General features: G+C 45.8%; 1 protein-coding gene across 5 annotated transcripts in view; it reads left to right on the plus strand.

Annotated features, from left to right (window-relative positions):
- GATA4 (GATA binding protein 4) overlaps positions 1–16,168 on the plus strand; it is an 85,121-nt gene extending 68,953 nt beyond the window's left edge. For 2 of the 5 annotated variants that reach the window (XM_072719647.1, XM_072719646.1), the window contains exons 3-7: positions 5,378–5,547; positions 6,789–6,914; positions 10,722–10,809; positions 12,746–12,894; positions 14,311–16,168. In XM_072719647.1, the coding sequence (XP_072575748.1) occupies positions 5,378–5,547; positions 6,789–6,914; positions 10,722–10,809; positions 12,746–12,894; positions 14,311–14,493 (716 nt within the window). In that variant the 3' untranslated portion in view covers positions 14,494–16,168. The remainder of the gene's footprint in view (positions 1–5,377; positions 5,548–6,788; positions 6,915–10,721; positions 10,810–12,745; positions 12,895–14,310) is intronic. The other 3 variants (XM_072719649.1, XM_072719648.1, XM_072719651.1) reach the window with 3 other exon arrangements.
- The last annotated feature ends 817 nt before the right edge of the window (positions 16,169–16,985 follow it).

Below are 16,985 nucleotides of genomic sequence, written 5' to 3' on the forward strand. Positions count from 1 at the left end.
CCTGAGCTTGCTCCCCAGCAGTCTGGAGACAAATCCAGCTCTCTGGAAAGTGCCCAGCAGGTGTCACCAACCATGACCCCAGCCTCTGATTCCTTTCCCTTCTTCCTCCTACTTTTGTCCTCTCCTTTTTCCTCTTTTCCTTCTCCCAGTGTAGCCAGGGCACAGGGATGCAAGAACACTTAGCTCTGGGGCCCCCAAACAGACCAGGTTTGACCACTCTCCGCTGACAAAATCCAAAGGCAGAGAGGTGGAGTGGTGATGAAACAAGAAAGGGATTTATTTTGAGTGAGGCCGACACGGGGAAGACAGTAGACTAGCATTTCAAAGACTGTCTCCGAAGGTCAGAAAATACTTCCAGGTTTACCTAAGGGGAATGAAATGTGGAGCAGTCACGGGTGGGTGCGTGCAGGTGGGCAGTGAAAGCCAAACCCCTCACTGTCCTGGAGTCCGTCGTGGGCAGGGTCTTGCTGGCTCAGGGTAGTCCTCCGTAAGTGAGGGAGTTTTGATTCCTCACTGGGATGCTTTGCCCTTGGGGTCTCCCATCTGAGCCCAGAGACAAGCTGGAAAGAAGAGCCCAGTTAAAAAGTTTGAGGTCAAAATGGAGGCAGCCGAACTCCTCTCTCACCAGCCCTGACTTGCTTTGCCCTGCCTGTGGGTGGGTTTCCCAAGATGGATGGAGCAGGTCAGGGCAGAGGTCGGAGTCTTTGCCTTTGATTGCGTCAGTTCTCTGTGGGGAAGTCAGGGGTGTGATCCTTCAACCTCCTGGCCCACATTTTTCTTTTTAGGCACTTGGGTAGCAGTAATCTGCCATAATCCCTAGGAACATCCCTACTACATTGGATGCCTCAAAATCAGGCTCAGTTTGCTTCTCTCTTTAAAACAATGTTTTCCTCAGTAGGTCGTAGATGGAGGTGAGGAGTTAGATCCCCGTTTCCTAGCAAGGACCCAATTCATTTTCTGTTTCTGATGGTGAAAATAATCATTAATTACAATTTCCCATGAGCAGCAGCCTCGTGATCTCATAAGTATGCACTGACCACCTTTCCCTGCCTGCAAGTCTCCAAATTGGCCACGTCTGAGAGTGAGCTACAATTTACAATTCTGAGCACTACCCCAGTGTTTTTCAAAAAGGTCAGATTCCCAAATCTCCTAGGTCTTTTATCTATCCCATCCCCCTGCAAAAACCCAGCACCAAGATTTGTCCCTGGTCTTCCCACTCCCTCTCCACCCCTCCAAACCTAACAATAATCCATCATTGTTATCTCATTTGGTGTTTACAAAGCACTTTACAGCCATTGTTGTGAGTTTTTCCTCTTATTTGCAAAGTACTTTACAACTATTATTACAAGTCTTTCCTCCAGTGTGGGGTAATGCTGACCCACTTCCGAGAATGTTGGATTCCCACTGCCTTCATTGGTGGTTGGACCAATTCCTGTGATGCCCAGCACTGGATAGGTGTGGCTTTTCATAAGGTCAGAGCTGTGCCCTTAGAAATCAGGCTTAGAAACTGGCTTCAGGCCACTGCTCACTTGCCCTTTGGGAAGTTCCACCCAGTGCATTTCTAATGAAGGAATAAGAGATGATTGTTACCAGGGTTCACACTACCAGATGTTTGTGCTGGTGTGGGGTTCACTGCCTATCACCTCCCACTTCTGGCAGAGTGGCTGCTAAGCAGCAGGGTTTGAACTTCGTTCTCTCTTCAATCCAAGGTAGGGGTGTGTGTATGTGTAAGAGAGAGAGATACAAGAGAATAAAATAATCCCCCCAATAGTAGACTGGGAGCTACTTAAGGTCATCAAAAGTCTTTTTGCTTTTGTTTTAAATTTTTATCAGATTTTTAAAAATAGGTAACCATGACATTCCAGAATGGCATTTTTAAGAAAAGAAAAAAAAAAGTTTACATTGTAATAACTAGCCTAACAAAAACTCCTTCCTGGTGGCCTTAGCTGTCAAAAGACTGGATATGGCATTTTATGTGTTGCATTTTTCATTTAACATGAGGGGTAAACATTTTCTTTGATTGTTAACAGTGTCTTTGTAATAATCATTCAAACTTTTATAACATTTTATTGAGTATAACATTTGAGTAGGTAGGATGGCAAGACATTCTGGTAGAAAACATGGAAAGCTTGGTAGATTTGCAGTTTCAGTGGACTGCAGAGAGACTTGGTACGTCTGACAGGACGCCTTTAGGAGGCATGGCTTTGACTTCCTATGTAGTTTCTTTCTTTGGCTACTGTTAACAACTGACCCTTCAATCTGGGTCTGACTTCCGCACTTCGCACCCTAGATGAGAAGTATCTGCCATCCAACCCCAATTTGGTTAAGGTACGTTCTGAAAATGAGTTGAATAGTATTGTTACTCATTATTGATATTTGATTCAATTTGCCCAACTAGGTTATTGGCCTTCTGAGAATAAGGTTCCCTCTTAGCTTCTGGGACATCTATCAGAATGCTTAAATAGCAGATGCTCAGTAAATATTTGTTGGTGACAAATACTTACTTGCCAACCTCCAGTGCCTTTCCCTGGCCAGTAAAATAATCGTCTTGAGTGTGTAACCTATTCTGTGAGGCAAGTGTGAAGGACATTCGAAGGCAAACCTTTGTGTTGGGGTCTCAGTAAGGCCAGGATGACTCCTTCAATAAGATTTTGCTCCTGCATATAAAATGGTATGAAGAGAAGGGGGGGATCTCCCCTTCAAAAGAGAGGAACAACTTATAAGATTTTTGTCTGTGGAGGCTTCTTTAGATAAACCAGAATACAGGAAAGAGGCCGTTTTGCCTGCCTTTAAAAGGATGAGAGCTACATTCTGGAATATTTATGAATGAAATGGTAAGATGTCTGGGATTTTCTTCAGTTATACAAGACAGAAGAAAGGTGGAGAGATACGTGGACAAGGCGGGCTACAATTTGTTGGAAGCTGGAGTGTGCTTCCACTTTTGAGTGTGTTTAAATATTTCAATAATAATAATAATAACAACAACAAGAATTAGAATTAGAATAAGAGGTTTAGGTTTGGACTGGGAACATGATCTGAAACAGTCCTCCATCCCCAAGCATGATTTAGGCTAGAATACTGTCTTGGTTAAAATTTGAGGCTGTAGTGCCATCTAGTGTTTACTGCAAACACCCAACCGAAGGACAATATGCTGGAAGGTCCTTCCGTGAACTCCCCTGGCCTCTGGGGAAGACCTTAGCAAAGGGACCAGGGTTGAGTGGCCCAAACCAAAGGCAGCATCTGCCAGTTTGGAGGTGGAGGTGGCTCTGATGGTGGTGAGGGTGGCGTGTGGGCTCATTCCTTGCCTCCCCCACGCGCGGGGACGCAAACTGGAATGGGAGTTGTCATTTTGTATGCAGCTCTGAAAGCCGGTGACCTTGCCAGAGGGTTCTCAGCGTGACCCAGGTGCAAAAATAGCCTCTCTTGTGACCGGTGTGTGCTCAGCTCCCTGGCCTGAGCAAATAGCCCCTCACACCTGCACATTGTTGACTCGGTGTGGACACACAGCTACTTGTTTGCAGGTGCAAATGACTGTTTGTGTACCCAGAGTTGAGGGGAGGGCCCCCCACCATCCTCCTCTTCAGCCCACGTTCCTTTAGAGCTAGTGGCTGGGCCATAGAACTAGCAGAATGTGTGACCTTAAAACCCAAGGTTAGGTCCTGGTGGAGGGAGAACTCTAAAAACCTCTCCTCGCCAAATATCCCCCACCTCATTACTAGAGAAGAATCCACTCTTGCCTCTGGTAGTAGGACAAGAATAATCTGAACACCAGGGTAGCTGCATTTAGGGACATAAAATCTGGATGGGATATAAAATATTTTTTTGCAACAGGAAGCAGTGTACATGGAGTCAGGGAGACTTCTGAAAGTTTGAGCCAGGCTTTATATAGATCATAGAGAATAAGAAATCTGGCCCAGCCTATCTCACCAGGGCAGCTGAAATGGGCATGAGTGAAATTTCTCAATTCTAAAATTCTATGGACCTGGACAATAAAGATGGTGGGGAGCAGTTGGGTTGGGGGGGTGAGTGAGTCCAGGAGATTGTCAGTGGTGGCAGTGTGCCCATGGAAGTGTGTGTGACTCTAAGTCACGGTTACTTAATATATGGACCTTTATTTTAGGTACCAATAAGCAGGAAAAGTGTCAAACTATGAAACAGCATATCATACAGATATATTGAAATGACAAAAATGAACGAAAATTAATTTCAGCCCTTTTTGCAGGGTACTTTGAAAATTTCAAAGACTTTTAAAAACTGTAGTTCCTTTGGTTCAGTAATTCTCCTAGAAGAGCATCCTAAGGAATAAGCAGAAATGCTAAGATTTGCACACAAAACGAGCAGTGTTTACAAAACAAAAATCAGAAACTGGGTAGGGATTAAGTAAAAGTTTAATGATAATAAAGGGTGGCCCATTTATATGATGGGATAACATATTAGGCTAAAATGAGTTTATGAAGAATTTCTGAGGTGGAAAAATGCCTTGGCATTACATGAAAAAAAAAAAGGCTCCAAATGTTATAGCTTGACCTGCACTGAGCAAAAACATATGTCACCATATAAAGTACTGAAAAGGACATCATGGAACAAAATGTTAATAACGCTGGTGATCTTGGAGTCACAGGATTACATATGACTTTGTATTTTCTTTACACATTTTCTCTTTTGTTTTTTTTTTAAGATTTTATTTATTTGAGAGAGACAGATAGTGAGAGAGAGCATGAATGAGGAGGAGAGGGAGAAGCAGGCTCCTCACTGAGCAGACAGGGAGCCCATCCCTGCAGGGCTCGATCTCAGGACCCAGGGATCATGACCTGTGAGCCAAAGAGACGCTCAATCAACAGAGCCACCCAGGCACCCCCCCCACACACATTTTATTTTCTAATTTTCCTAGAGTAAATCTCTCTCTCTCTCTCTCTCTCTCTCTCTCTCCCTCTCTCTCTCTCTCTCTCTCTCTTTTGGTTTTTGTATTTTTATTGAAAGGGGAAGGGAATATCAATATTGAAGGGCAAAAAGAGAGAAAGAAGTTTTGGGCAGAAGTCAGTTTTGGTTGAGAACCTCAGGGTTACCGGCTCTGAAGGAGAGAGAGGGCCTAAAATCCAGGCTGCTGGTAGTTGCTGCACAACTTTCACTCTTCTCGTGATCTGGGAGAGCCTTACTGTGTCTGGGGTACCCAAGACTAAGAATGTCCACTTCCCCTGACGATCATGTGAGCCAAGCCTCCAGGGGTTGAGGACAGCATCAGGAAAAGGGAGGCAGCCCCCGGTGATCCATCTTGTACTCCTTGCAAGGAAAAGGTGTTATTTCCTTGGCCTCTGGATTCTCCAATGTAAGATTTCTAGGCACAAAGAATTAATCCTCTGTATTATTTTCTGCCCAGTAGATATGTTTGATGACTTCTCAGAAGGTAGAGAATGTGTCAACTGTGGGGCCATGTCCACCCCGCTCTGGAGGCGTGATGGGACGGGGCACTACCTGTGCAATGCCTGCGGCCTCTACCACAAGATGAATGGCATCAACCGGCCCCTCATCAAGCCTCAGCGCCGGCTGGTAAGCAAGTACCCTGACTGCTCAAGCCTACCCTTCTCTCCTTTCAGCATCTGGCTTCGGGGCTTGTGCTCTGGTGGGAAGTTTCCAGGTTTTGAATTTTGGATTTTAAGTCATCTTTAAAAAAAAATAAAAGATTTTATTTATTTGAGAGAGAATAGGAGAGCACAAGTCAGGGGAGAGGGGAGGGACAGAGGGAGAAGCAGATGCCCCACTGAGCAGGCAGCCGGATACAAGGCTTCACCCAGAGACTCTGGGATCATGACCTGAGCCATAGGCAGATGCTCAACCAACTGAGACACCCAGGCGCCCCCAAGTCATCTTTTAAAAGAAGGTGTGGGTGGAGGGTTTGGGTGGGTGGGTAGCAACACAGTAATTTCTGATAGCTTCAGAGTTACCTTGAGCTATAGGATGTTCTAGACAATCTGGTTTAACCCCTTCATTATGCAGAAGTGAAAAGTGAGGCTCAGCAAAGCTAACAGCCTTGCCCATGGTCGTCACATGGATACTGAATCTCCTGTCTAGAACCAGAGTCCAGGCTTCCTGGCCTTGGACATCGCCTGTTTTCACATCAACCCCATGAAGAAGGGAAACTCTTCTTTACCCTGTTTTCAACTGATCAGTTAATAAAACCCAAAGCCCAGTGGGGAGATTAAGCAGTGTGTTGAGCCCTATGGCTGGGAAAGAGTTTCTAATGGGGTTTTTGGTTCTTGGCCCTGTGTTCTTTTCTAGTATAGTTTAATTTTGACTAAAACAAACTAGCTTTCATGTATACTAGGGAGAGAGGAACAGAGGGATTAAATTCTGATGCTTACCGTTCTTGAGGTCCCAAGGCCCATCCAGCTTTTGATGACACTTGAATACAATGATTCTCCAGTGATTCTTGGCTTCAGGTACCTTGTTTGGTACCTGAAGCCTACATTTTTTCTACTCTGGAAAAAAGCTTTCCTGCCTCCAGGGCCCTTCCTCTAATGAATGACTGATAATGCCACCAATGCCAGTTAGGACTAGAATTCACTCTACTTCTCCTGCTGCTGAAATCCTTGTTCTCATTCACCCCCAGGAGTGGCTTTGGTGAAGGGAGACTCCGGCACCTCAGCTGCTCTGAGATTCTTATTCAGGGCTCTTACAGCTGACTTTGCCAACCATTTATGGTGGGCCAGCCCCTCGGAGCTCCCAGTGAAGTAAAAGCTGCAGCACTTGCCTTCTACTTGGACTTGATGGGTCTGTCTTCTCTGTCACAGTCTGCCTCCCGCCGAGTGGGCCTGTCCTGTGCCAACTGCCAGACCACCACCACCACTCTGTGGCGCCGCAATGCTGAGGGTGAGCCAGTGTGCAATGCCTGCGGCCTCTACATGAAGCTCCATGGTGTAAGTAACCCTTAGCTCCAGGAAGGGGAAGAGCCTCACCTGCCTTCCCATTTACAAATTCAAATTCATTGTTTCTTTCTTTCTTCTTTTTTAAAGATTTTATTTGACAGAGAAAAAGAAGAGAGCACAAGCTAGCACACAAGCAGGGGGAGGGCAGGCAGAGGGAGAGGGAGAAGCAGGCTTCCCCCTGAATCCCAGGACCCTGGGATCATGACCTGACCTGAAGGCAGACACTTAACTTAGCCACTCACATGCCCCTCATTGTTTCCTTCTTAGCAAAGATACTTAGATTTGGAAGGGACCTTACAGGCTGTATTAGTCTGTTTGGGCAGTTGTAACAAAATACCACAGACTGAGTAGCTTATAAACAATACTAGTTTATTTCTACATTCTTAGAGGCTGGAAATCAAGCTCAGGTGCCAGCATGCTTAAATGCTGCTATGGATTTGGGGGAATATTCTCATATGTTATCGATTTTCATGTGAATTACTGCAAGTATTTGTTAGGAACTTAACCTGGCAGTATTTATTAAGGATAAAAAACACACATATCTTTTGATTTAGCAGCTCTGCCTTTGGGAAACTAGCCTATAAAACCATAAAAGAATCGGTATGTAATGATGTTTGAACTGTTTATTGCTGCAGTATTTGTAGTGGCAAAAACTAGAAGAAATCATAAAATCTCATAAAGGAATGGTTGACTAAAAAAAATAAATAAATAAAAATTAAAAAAAAAAGGAATGGTTGACTAAACTATGGTAATAGTATGATGTGGCATGTTGTGCAGAAATTTAAAAAATACTAAGAGCATGTATCTTGACCTGGAGTAGCAAAAAAAGCACATTGCAAAGTAATATACATAGTATGACCCCATACTGTGGGGGTGAGGGTGTGTTAAATACGCATACAGATATGAATGGATCGATGGATGGATGAATAAACAAGTACATAAATGTATAGATATGTACGTGTGCACACAGTTTGAGAATGTTTTAAAATGTGAGAAACATAACAGACTGGTCCTGCAGTTGCCCCATTGATGGCAGTCAGGTGGAAGGGGTGTTACTAACTTAGTCTCCTCATGACTCTTTTCATGTTTCCTTCCTTTTTTTTTTTTTTAGTTTTTAATATTTCAGTGTAGTTAACACACGGTGTTGTATTAATTTCAGATATACAATACAGTGATTAAGCAATTCTCTTTTTTAAATTTATTTGAGGGGGATGGAGGAGCAAAGGGAGAGGGAGAGAGAGTCTTAAGCAGACTCCACGCTGAGTGTGAAGCGTGACGCAGGGCTCGATCTCATGACCCTGAGATCATGCCTGAGCTGAAACCAAGAGTCAGACTCAGTGGACTGAGCCACCCCGGTGCCCTAGTGATTCAGAGGTTCTGTAGATTATTCAGTGTTCACCATGAGAAGTGTACCATGTTTTCTTGTTATAGACAGAAAAGCAGCCAAAAAATATAGTTATGAACATTCATAAGAAAATACACTTCTTTCTGCAAAAAAAAAGTGTATCAAGGATTTTGGTGAATCACTGTAATAAGAAAATGGAGGAAAAAAAACCTTCAGTAGGAAAATGGTTAAAGAAACTCTTGTTTTTCAATAGGGGAATGATGGAAGAAACCAAGAAAGGAATATTTAGCAGGTATTAAAAAGATTATGTTCTCAGGATGCCTGAGTGGCTCAGTGGTTGAGCATCTACCTTTGGCTTGGGGTGTGGATCCGGGATCAAGTCCCACATCAGGCTCCTTGTGGGGAGCCTGCTTCTCCCTCTGCCTCTCTCTGTGTCTCTCATGAATAAATAAGTAAAATCTTTTTAAAAATAATAAAAATTAAAAATAAAAAGATTGTGTTCTCAAAAAATTAAAAAATAGAATTAGCATAAGACCCCCACAATCCCACTTCTGGGTGTAGTTCCAAAAATGATTGAAAGCAGATATTTGTGTCCTTATGTCCACAGCTGCATTATTCACAACAGCCTAAGGTGAAAGCAACCCAAGTGTCGATGGTTGAGTAAGCAAAATGTGGTCTGTCCATGCAATGGACTACTACTTAGCCTTTAAAGGGAAGTAAATTCTGACACATAGTACCAGATGGATAAACCTTGAAGTCATTATGCTAAGTGAAAGAAGTCAATCACAAAAGGACAAGTCTCAAATGATTCTACTTATAGGAGGCCCCTAGACTAATCAAACCCATAGAGACAGAAAGAATGGTGGCTGCCAAGGGCTGGAGGAGGGGGAAATGGAGAGTTAGTATTAATGGGTACAGAGTTTCAATTTTGCAAGATGAGAAGTGTTCTGGAGACAATGGTGGTGGTGGTTGCTGCACAAAAATGTGAATATAGTTAACACTGCAAAGGATCAAGATGGCAAATTTAATGTGTATTTTACCAAAATTTTTAGTTTTATTTTTTAATTAATTTTTTAAAAGAGCACAAAGGGTGGGGGAGAAGGAGAAGTAGGCTCTTGTAGGCTCTTCACTGAGCAGGAAGCCTGTTGTGGTACTCAGTCCCAGGACCCTGAGATCATGACCTGAGCTGAAGGCAGATGCTTAACTGACTGAGTGCCCCCAGGTGCCCCTGCCATGATTATTTTAGTACTGAGGTTGGTAGGGATAAACATGAGGGCTGTATTCTTCTGAGGTCAGGATGGGCTTCAGGTGGGTCATAGTCAGAGTCTGAGATTGGACCAAGGAGTGGAAACTTACCTACAAAGGTGGGAACGCTATTGGATCTGACCCTCAGCGGATCAGAAGGCAGGTTCGAGTTCAGCTGATCTGCTGCACTTCTCTCTTAACCATTGCATGTTTAATTCTCTGGAGTGGTTATTACTTTTCCTTCAGTGTTTCGGGTTTTGCCTCTATTAGGCCCATACAGGAGACAAAAGATTTGGTTGGTCTGGCCTAAGAGAAACCAGATGTGGTGGAAAAGGCACAATATTTAAAAGATACTAGAAAGATGACCCAGTGAGCCTACTCCCCAGACAATTGTCTAGGCACCTGGGAATGGTTCAAGAGCGTGACACCTGAGAGTCACTGCTTATTTATGAGACATCAGTATGATTAAAGTGTTGTCCATGGACAGTGTATGTCAGGACCTGGCCATAGGGCAGTCTCCCCAACATGATCTCTTATTGGTCCCCACCACCTGTGGAAAGACCACGGTTGGCTCTAACCAGAGTTGGAGCAGTGCAAAGCTCCTCTTGACTTGACATCTCAATTCACTGGGACTGTCCCAGTTAATGCCTATTTTCTTGGCATATTTATTAATAGCACTCCTCTTCCATTTTTATAGTGTCCTTATTTTGCTAAACTAAAGGCTTTTGCAAATATTGTTCCTGCTGCCTGAAATGCCTGCCCCTTGTCTACTTGACAACCTCCCACGACTTAGGCATCACCTCCTGAGCAAAGCCTTCCTTGATATGGTCATGTGCCACTTCCTCTCCCACCCAGCCCAGGACAGAGTTTAGTGGTTCTTCTCCATTCTCCCACATCACTTATGAGTCTGGTTGTTTCCTGCTTGTCTGTCTTTCCCAGTCGAATGTGAAGCTCTGGAGGGAAGGAACAGTGTCTTTAAGCCTCCATTTCTCCAGGGTGAGTGTAACACACAGCATGTGGTATAGGAGCTCAATACATATTTGATTTCTTTCTCAGCAGGAGTTCCAGGGGCTGATTCAGTCCCAGCCCCAAGGTGTGTAGAGGAATTGCTTAGATGTTTCCTTCACATAGTGTGTGTGCATATTTAAATACTGTAGCAGATTATGTACAAGGTAGAAAACCATATATGTTGACTTTTAACCCTCTAGGTTCCAAGGCCTCTTGCAATGCGGAAAGAGGGGATTCAAACCAGAAAACGGAAGCCCAAGAACCTTAATAAATCTAAGACACCAGCAGGTGAGGAAAAGAATTGTGTGTAATTATCTAAATAACTCAGTGGCCCTTGGAGTATGTGAAAATCATGTATTCTTCATTAGGTGGGCCAGCCAGGCTACTGAGGTATGATAGCATTGTCCAACCCCAGGTATTCAGGACAGAATGAAAACCTGGTGAAAAGTAACACCGGCATACAACATTTTAGGCGCTTTTGAAGCAGGTACAATTCAAGTTGCATGATTACTGCCAGTTGCAAAGGTGGTAGTAGGCCAGCTGGATGGGTTGAGGGCCAGAAAGAAAAAGGAACACTATCGTCCCTCCATCTCAAGAGCTCAGTTCCTTTCTGTTCTCCCTGAGATAACTGGGATCTAGGAGGACAGGACCCCCATTAGTCTTGTTCACAACAGCTTGATTTGTAAGCCAATGTACAGTTAACATCATGTATTTTTTTAACATCATTTTATTAAAAATTTTAAAGAGTTATTTATTTGAGAGAGAGAGTGCACTCGCATGTGTGAGCACAAGTTGGTTCAGAGGGAAAGGGAGAAGCAGGTTCTCCAATGAGCAGGGAGCCTGATATGGGGATAGATCCCAGGACTCTGGGATCATGACCTGAGCCATAGGCAGACAGACGCTTAACCAGCTGAGCTCCCCAGGCACCCTAGTACTTAACATTTTAGAAAGTTGCTTTCCAATTAGTATCTCCTTGGTTCTTAAAGATCCCCATGCAATCCATTATCCCCATTTTACTACTGAGGAAACTGAGGCTCAGAGAGGTTAATGATTTAGAGTCCCACAGCTGTGAATGGTTAGACCTGGAATTAAAACCCAAGTTTTTACACTTCAGATCCATATTTTGTCCCATATGTTACTTTGCCTTCTCAGTTTCTAGATTAAGAATGAGGACGACTCATGCTCCTGTATCAAGAGCACTCCCCCCCCTTGATACTGTTACCAAGTTAAAAATTTCATGGGGAAAATGCTGCCATTGCAGAGAAAGTAAATCAGCTGATCCAGTGGGAAGCTTATCTTTTAATCTAAGGCATGACAAATAGATACATTTCTCCTTTCCACTCCTGAGAACACGAGCAAGGTTCTCCTTTCCCAGATTCAACAACGGTTTACCCCTTTTGGCAGCATGTTTCATTAAAATTGTCCATGTCTCACACCAGTGGTCCTCAGTCTTTCTGCCTGTGCCCACACTGTTTTCTAAGCACAGCATAGGGATCCCTAGGTGGCGCAGCGGTTTGGCGCCTGCCTTTGGCCCAGGGTGCGATCCTGGAGACCTGGGATCAAATCCCATGAAGGGCACCCTGCATGGAGCCTGCTTCTCTCTCTGCCTCTCTCTCTCTCTCTCTGTGACTATCATGAATAAATAAATAAAATCTTTAAAAAAAAAAAATCTAAGCACAGCACATTCCCCGAGGTAACTTCGTCTCCTTACATGTTGCAGTGACAGGGTGAGCAAGCATTTGTTCAGGTGAACAGTCCCCTCTCCACAATTCCAAATGCAGGGAGCTAGATTTGGCAGCAAAACCTAATCTAAACAGACTCAGGCTATTTATAGTCTTTATTTATCCCATGTGTGGAGATTCACATGTTTAGCTGTACAACAATTAATGCATTTAATTATGGGGTGTCGTCTCAGACTCCATTGGAAGTGTTCTATAATATACAGTATTAAAATCTAAAAGCTTTTGAATCCAGAAACACGTGTGGTCTCAAGGGTTTGGAATAAGGGGTGGCAAGCCTGTCAATAGAAGAAGTTCCCTTGAAATTCTGGTATTTTAATTTTCCCATTTTGAGAACCATCGCCCAGCACTGATGAAGGACCCTGCTTCACTCCCCAGCAAATATAAATAAAGTCATTAGCATAGACCTACCCTGGTTGTCTCAAGGACTGCCATCCATTTGCCCTTGCCCCTAGTCTGGGTGTCCTGACTCTGCCTTGTTCCAGGTCCCTCAGGTGGTGAGAGCCTTCCTCCTGCCAGCAGTGCTTCCAGCAACTCCAGCAATGCGGCCACCAGCAGCAGTGAAGAGATGCGCCCCATCAAGACAGAGCCCGGGCTGTCGTCCCACTATGGGCACAGCAGCTCCATGTCCCAGGTATACCCCCTTGGCGGGGACATAGGACTGCCTGGCAGACTAGGGTACACTGTCAAGGAGCAAGTGGCAGGCTCAGCATGGGAAAAAGAGCTTCAGCTGGGCCCCAGCAGGTGGCAGCAGGAGCTGCTGGTACCCTTGGGGTCCCGCCTGAAATTGGGGACTGTTCCAATGAGGGCCTACTTCAGAACATCTGATGGAGTCACAATGATTTGGGCATGCAACTAGGACACACAAATGTCGAGTAGCTCCTCCACGCCAGGACCTTTGGACAGAAGGAATGGGGAGGGACGTGTTATGACATAGCCGCAAGCTGAATCAAACTGTGTGCATTGGGGGAGGGTGGTACAGCTGGAGCAGGCTGCAGAAGGTGGCACGTGGGCTTTCTAGGCAAGTCTGCCTCCCAAGTGAGAGGTGGCTTGACCTTGGCTTTGAAGGATAGAAAGATTTCAACAGGAGGAAGGGAAGGAAGAAGACCCTCCTGGCTGGGGAAAAGGTGTGAAAACTGTAGAGGGTAGAGTGGGTAGGTGTAGTGGGGTGGTGAGGAGGTCACAGGCAAGGTGCCATTTAATGAGGGTCAGCTACAGGTCTGGCTTCCATCATGTGTCCAGAAGATGGGTCAGCAGTACCGTCCTTTGCCTCTTCTGAATATGATGGCATTCCTACTCCCCGACCCCTTCCCTCTTTGGCTCCCATATTTGGGATTAGGATAGTCCCAAGGTTGGTTACTGTTTCCAGTTAATTCTGATCTGTTCTGCCACATGTGCTTGAGGGAGGCTGTATCCTAAAGAGCTTTTTTTTTTTTTCCCAAAGATTTTATTTATTTATTTATTTGAGATAGAGAAAGAGTATGTGAGAGAGAGCAGGAGCCAGGGGGCAGAGGCAGAGGGAGAAGCAGGCTCCCCACTGAGTAGGGAGCCCGGTGCAGGGCTCCATCTCAGGACCCCGGGATCATGACCTGAGCCAAAGGCAGATGCCTAACCAATTGAGCCATCCTGGTGCTTCCATAAAGGGTTTTTACTGTCAGGGTAAAGAAGCTGGTTCCATAAAGCCAGGAGAGCTGGCTGTGCATGGAGATCTGGTAGTGATAAGATCATAGCAAATGTCTCATGTAGCCATCAGAGCCTTCTGAGAAACCAGAATATCCACACACCTATGGGGTCCCAGTGCTCAGAGAAGCAAATGAATCCCACAGACCCTTTACATCCCACAGCACAGAGGTTAGGAAAAACACTTCTCTGTGTTGCTTGGTGTCTTAACGCTACTTTGTCCTCAAGCCCCCTCCCCTCCTCCCTTTCCTGGGGGCGGGAGCCAGCTCGGGGACACCTGTGTAATGGTGCTCCCCTCTCCAGCCCAGACCTCCATCCTGAGCCCTCAGGAGTGATTCCCTTGAGCTCATCTTGTGCTTTTTGCTTTCAGACATTCTCAGTCAGTGCGATGTCTGGCCACGGGCCCTCCATCCACCCAGTCCTCTCGGCCCTGAAGCTCTCCCCACAAGGCTACACATCTTCTGTCAGCCAGTCGCCACAGGCCAGCTCCAAGCAGGACCCTTGGAACAGCCTGGCCTTGGCTGACAGTCACGGGGACATAATCACTGCATAATGTCACCTCCTTCCCTCCTCAGATTCCTGCACGGACTTGGGACTTGGAGGACGGCAGGGATGAGGCTCTGGGCTCCCGGGAGCCAGCCTGCTCTGTCGGGGAATGACTCCAGAAGAACAACTGGGAAGAAACTTGAAGTTGACATTTCGGTTAGGGGATGTGGGTGTTGGATTTTACCGGATGCCTTTACAAGGGTGGGCTACTGGAAAGAGCCCAAACTCTGATCTGAAAGAAACCACCCTTCACGAGGAGCACATTTAAGTCCCTTATGCGGAGAAGGAGACTTATTTCTAGTTTTCCACCTCACTCCTCCCCCACAAGACACAGCCATCCTTCTGCCCTAACTTTCTACCACTGGGGCCTAAGGGGCTGGTTTTTCTGTGGTGTTCCCTGCACCGGGGATCAGAGGGTGGGTGGAGGGGGCAAGGTGCTGGGACCCCCAGTCCAGCCTGAACCAGGACATCTGTGTGACATGCATATGGATGCAAACAGCCCCTCCGGGCCGCTGCTGCCCCGTCCAGCACTCCCCCTTCAGGCTTGGTACCCCCTTGCATTCCTCAGTACTGAATCTTGACTCCGGAAACGTTGGGTGTAGCCCTGATGTTCCTGAAGCCTCATGGGGAGGTGAAGGAAAGGGCCGCCTCACCCACTGCATGGTGTGGCAAAATCATGACCTGGCAACTTTGCCTCTCCCAAGTTTCTTTCCCCGGGCTCACGGCTCGAACCTCCAGCCCCTTCTCACCCTGCGCCCCCCAGGCATCTGAAAATAAAAATCCCTGCTGCTGATGAGTGATTCAGCTCTGCCTTCAGCTTGAACATGTCTCTCCCTCTGCAAAACAAGAGCTTGGCAGTTGAGCCACACAGCAGCCTCCCCCACAACTGTCCCCCCAAATCCTTCGTGTACCCCATCACCCACAGGCAGGTCCCAAGGAAGTACAAAAAAGATTCTGCTGCTAAAGCAAGCTTGACAGACACTCTTCTAAGCCTTGAGATCATTCAGGAGAGCATGTCCGGTGGACCTCATCCCCGGGGCCGGGCAGGGGCTTTTCATGGATTCTGGCTTGCTTGCGCTTGGACCTCGTGGACGTGGCTCTTGGTCTGCGGAGATGCACCACCTCTCGGTCCTCCAGCAGGTCGAGGTCATCCCAGGGGTGGGGAGCACCTGCACCTGCATCTTTTCCCCAGTCTCTTGTCCGGGAGGCAGAGAGCTAGAGATCCTGCAACATAAATTCAAAGCAAACAAACACAACAAAACCAAACTCAGATGGAAAGACGACAACTCCTAAGAGAAGACACTGAGGGGGGGCCCTAAGGGAGTCCCTGGCTCTGTGCTATTCTGGAATCGGCCTTCTCTCCATGCTGCCATCTCTGCCGGTGATGTGGAGGCTCACCGAGACTCCTTCCTGGTCCTCATCATCAACAGACCTATAGCTGACTGTGGCCCTACTACATCCTCCCCCCCCCCCCAGATACTCAGCTCCCGATCCCCAAATCCTACTGGCTGTAGCAGAGAATATTTTTAAACCAAGATTCTGTTTTAATCATCATTTACATTGCTTTCTTCCATGAAGGCCACCCTCATATACCTTCCCTAACCCACAAACCTGTTAACATTGTCTTAAGGTGAAATGGCTGTAAAATCAGTATTTAACTAATAAATTTATCCGTACTCCTCTTTTCTTTCTCCTCCCTCAGAGGTCATTATTGGGAGGTTTGATGCTGCCCTTGCAAGGCTGTCTTAAGCCATGGAAGCCCTTTTGCCGATCTGCTCACAGGCTGCATAAAATCGTTTTCTCCCTTCAGTCATTTATGAGTTGGCCAAGACTCCCTCTGTATGTGATGGTGGCTAGTGAAAAGAACACTTATCCTGGCCCTGCTACTGAGTAGTTTGCGACCTTGACAGGTAACCTCTCGACCTTCGTTTCCTAAGAGAGGGTTGGGTCAGCTATTAACTAAAGTTCCTGTGGCTCAACAGTTGTTGCCTACTGAAGGGGCATTCTAGAGCTTCCTTCAGGACCAGCAGGGGCTGGGGCATGAGGCAGATCACAGGGCAGTGGTCTGTCCAGCCCACCTGGTTTATTTTATTTTTTATTTTTTTTATTTTATTTTATTTTATTTTATTTTATTTTATTTTATTTTATTTATTTATTTATTTATTTATTTATTTTTGCCCCCCTGGTTTAAAATGTGTATTGGTTTAAGATCACCCTGTTCTTGCCGTCTTCCACTTCTCCCTTATGGTTTGATCCAAACAAGCTTCTAGAGAGGAGATGAACACTTCTCCTTTATCTGTTTGTCTTCACCTGCTTATGCTACAGAATTGCTTAATTGCTCCATTTTAAAAGTGGGGTGGGAGTGGGGACAGTGGTTCTGAGTCCACCCTCTGACTCAGTACCTGTGGGATGGGACCCAGACAAGCAAACCTGCTCCCATTCAGAACTGTTCACCGTGGCTTCCTGCTGCTCTCAATTGGTTTTTGCCAAACCCACAGG

Source organism: Vulpes vulpes, chromosome 9 (assembly GCF_048418805.1).
Source record: "Vulpes vulpes isolate BD-2025 chromosome 9, VulVul3, whole genome shotgun sequence".
Classification (NCBI taxonomy): domain Eukaryota; kingdom Metazoa; phylum Chordata; class Mammalia; order Carnivora; family Canidae; genus Vulpes; species Vulpes vulpes.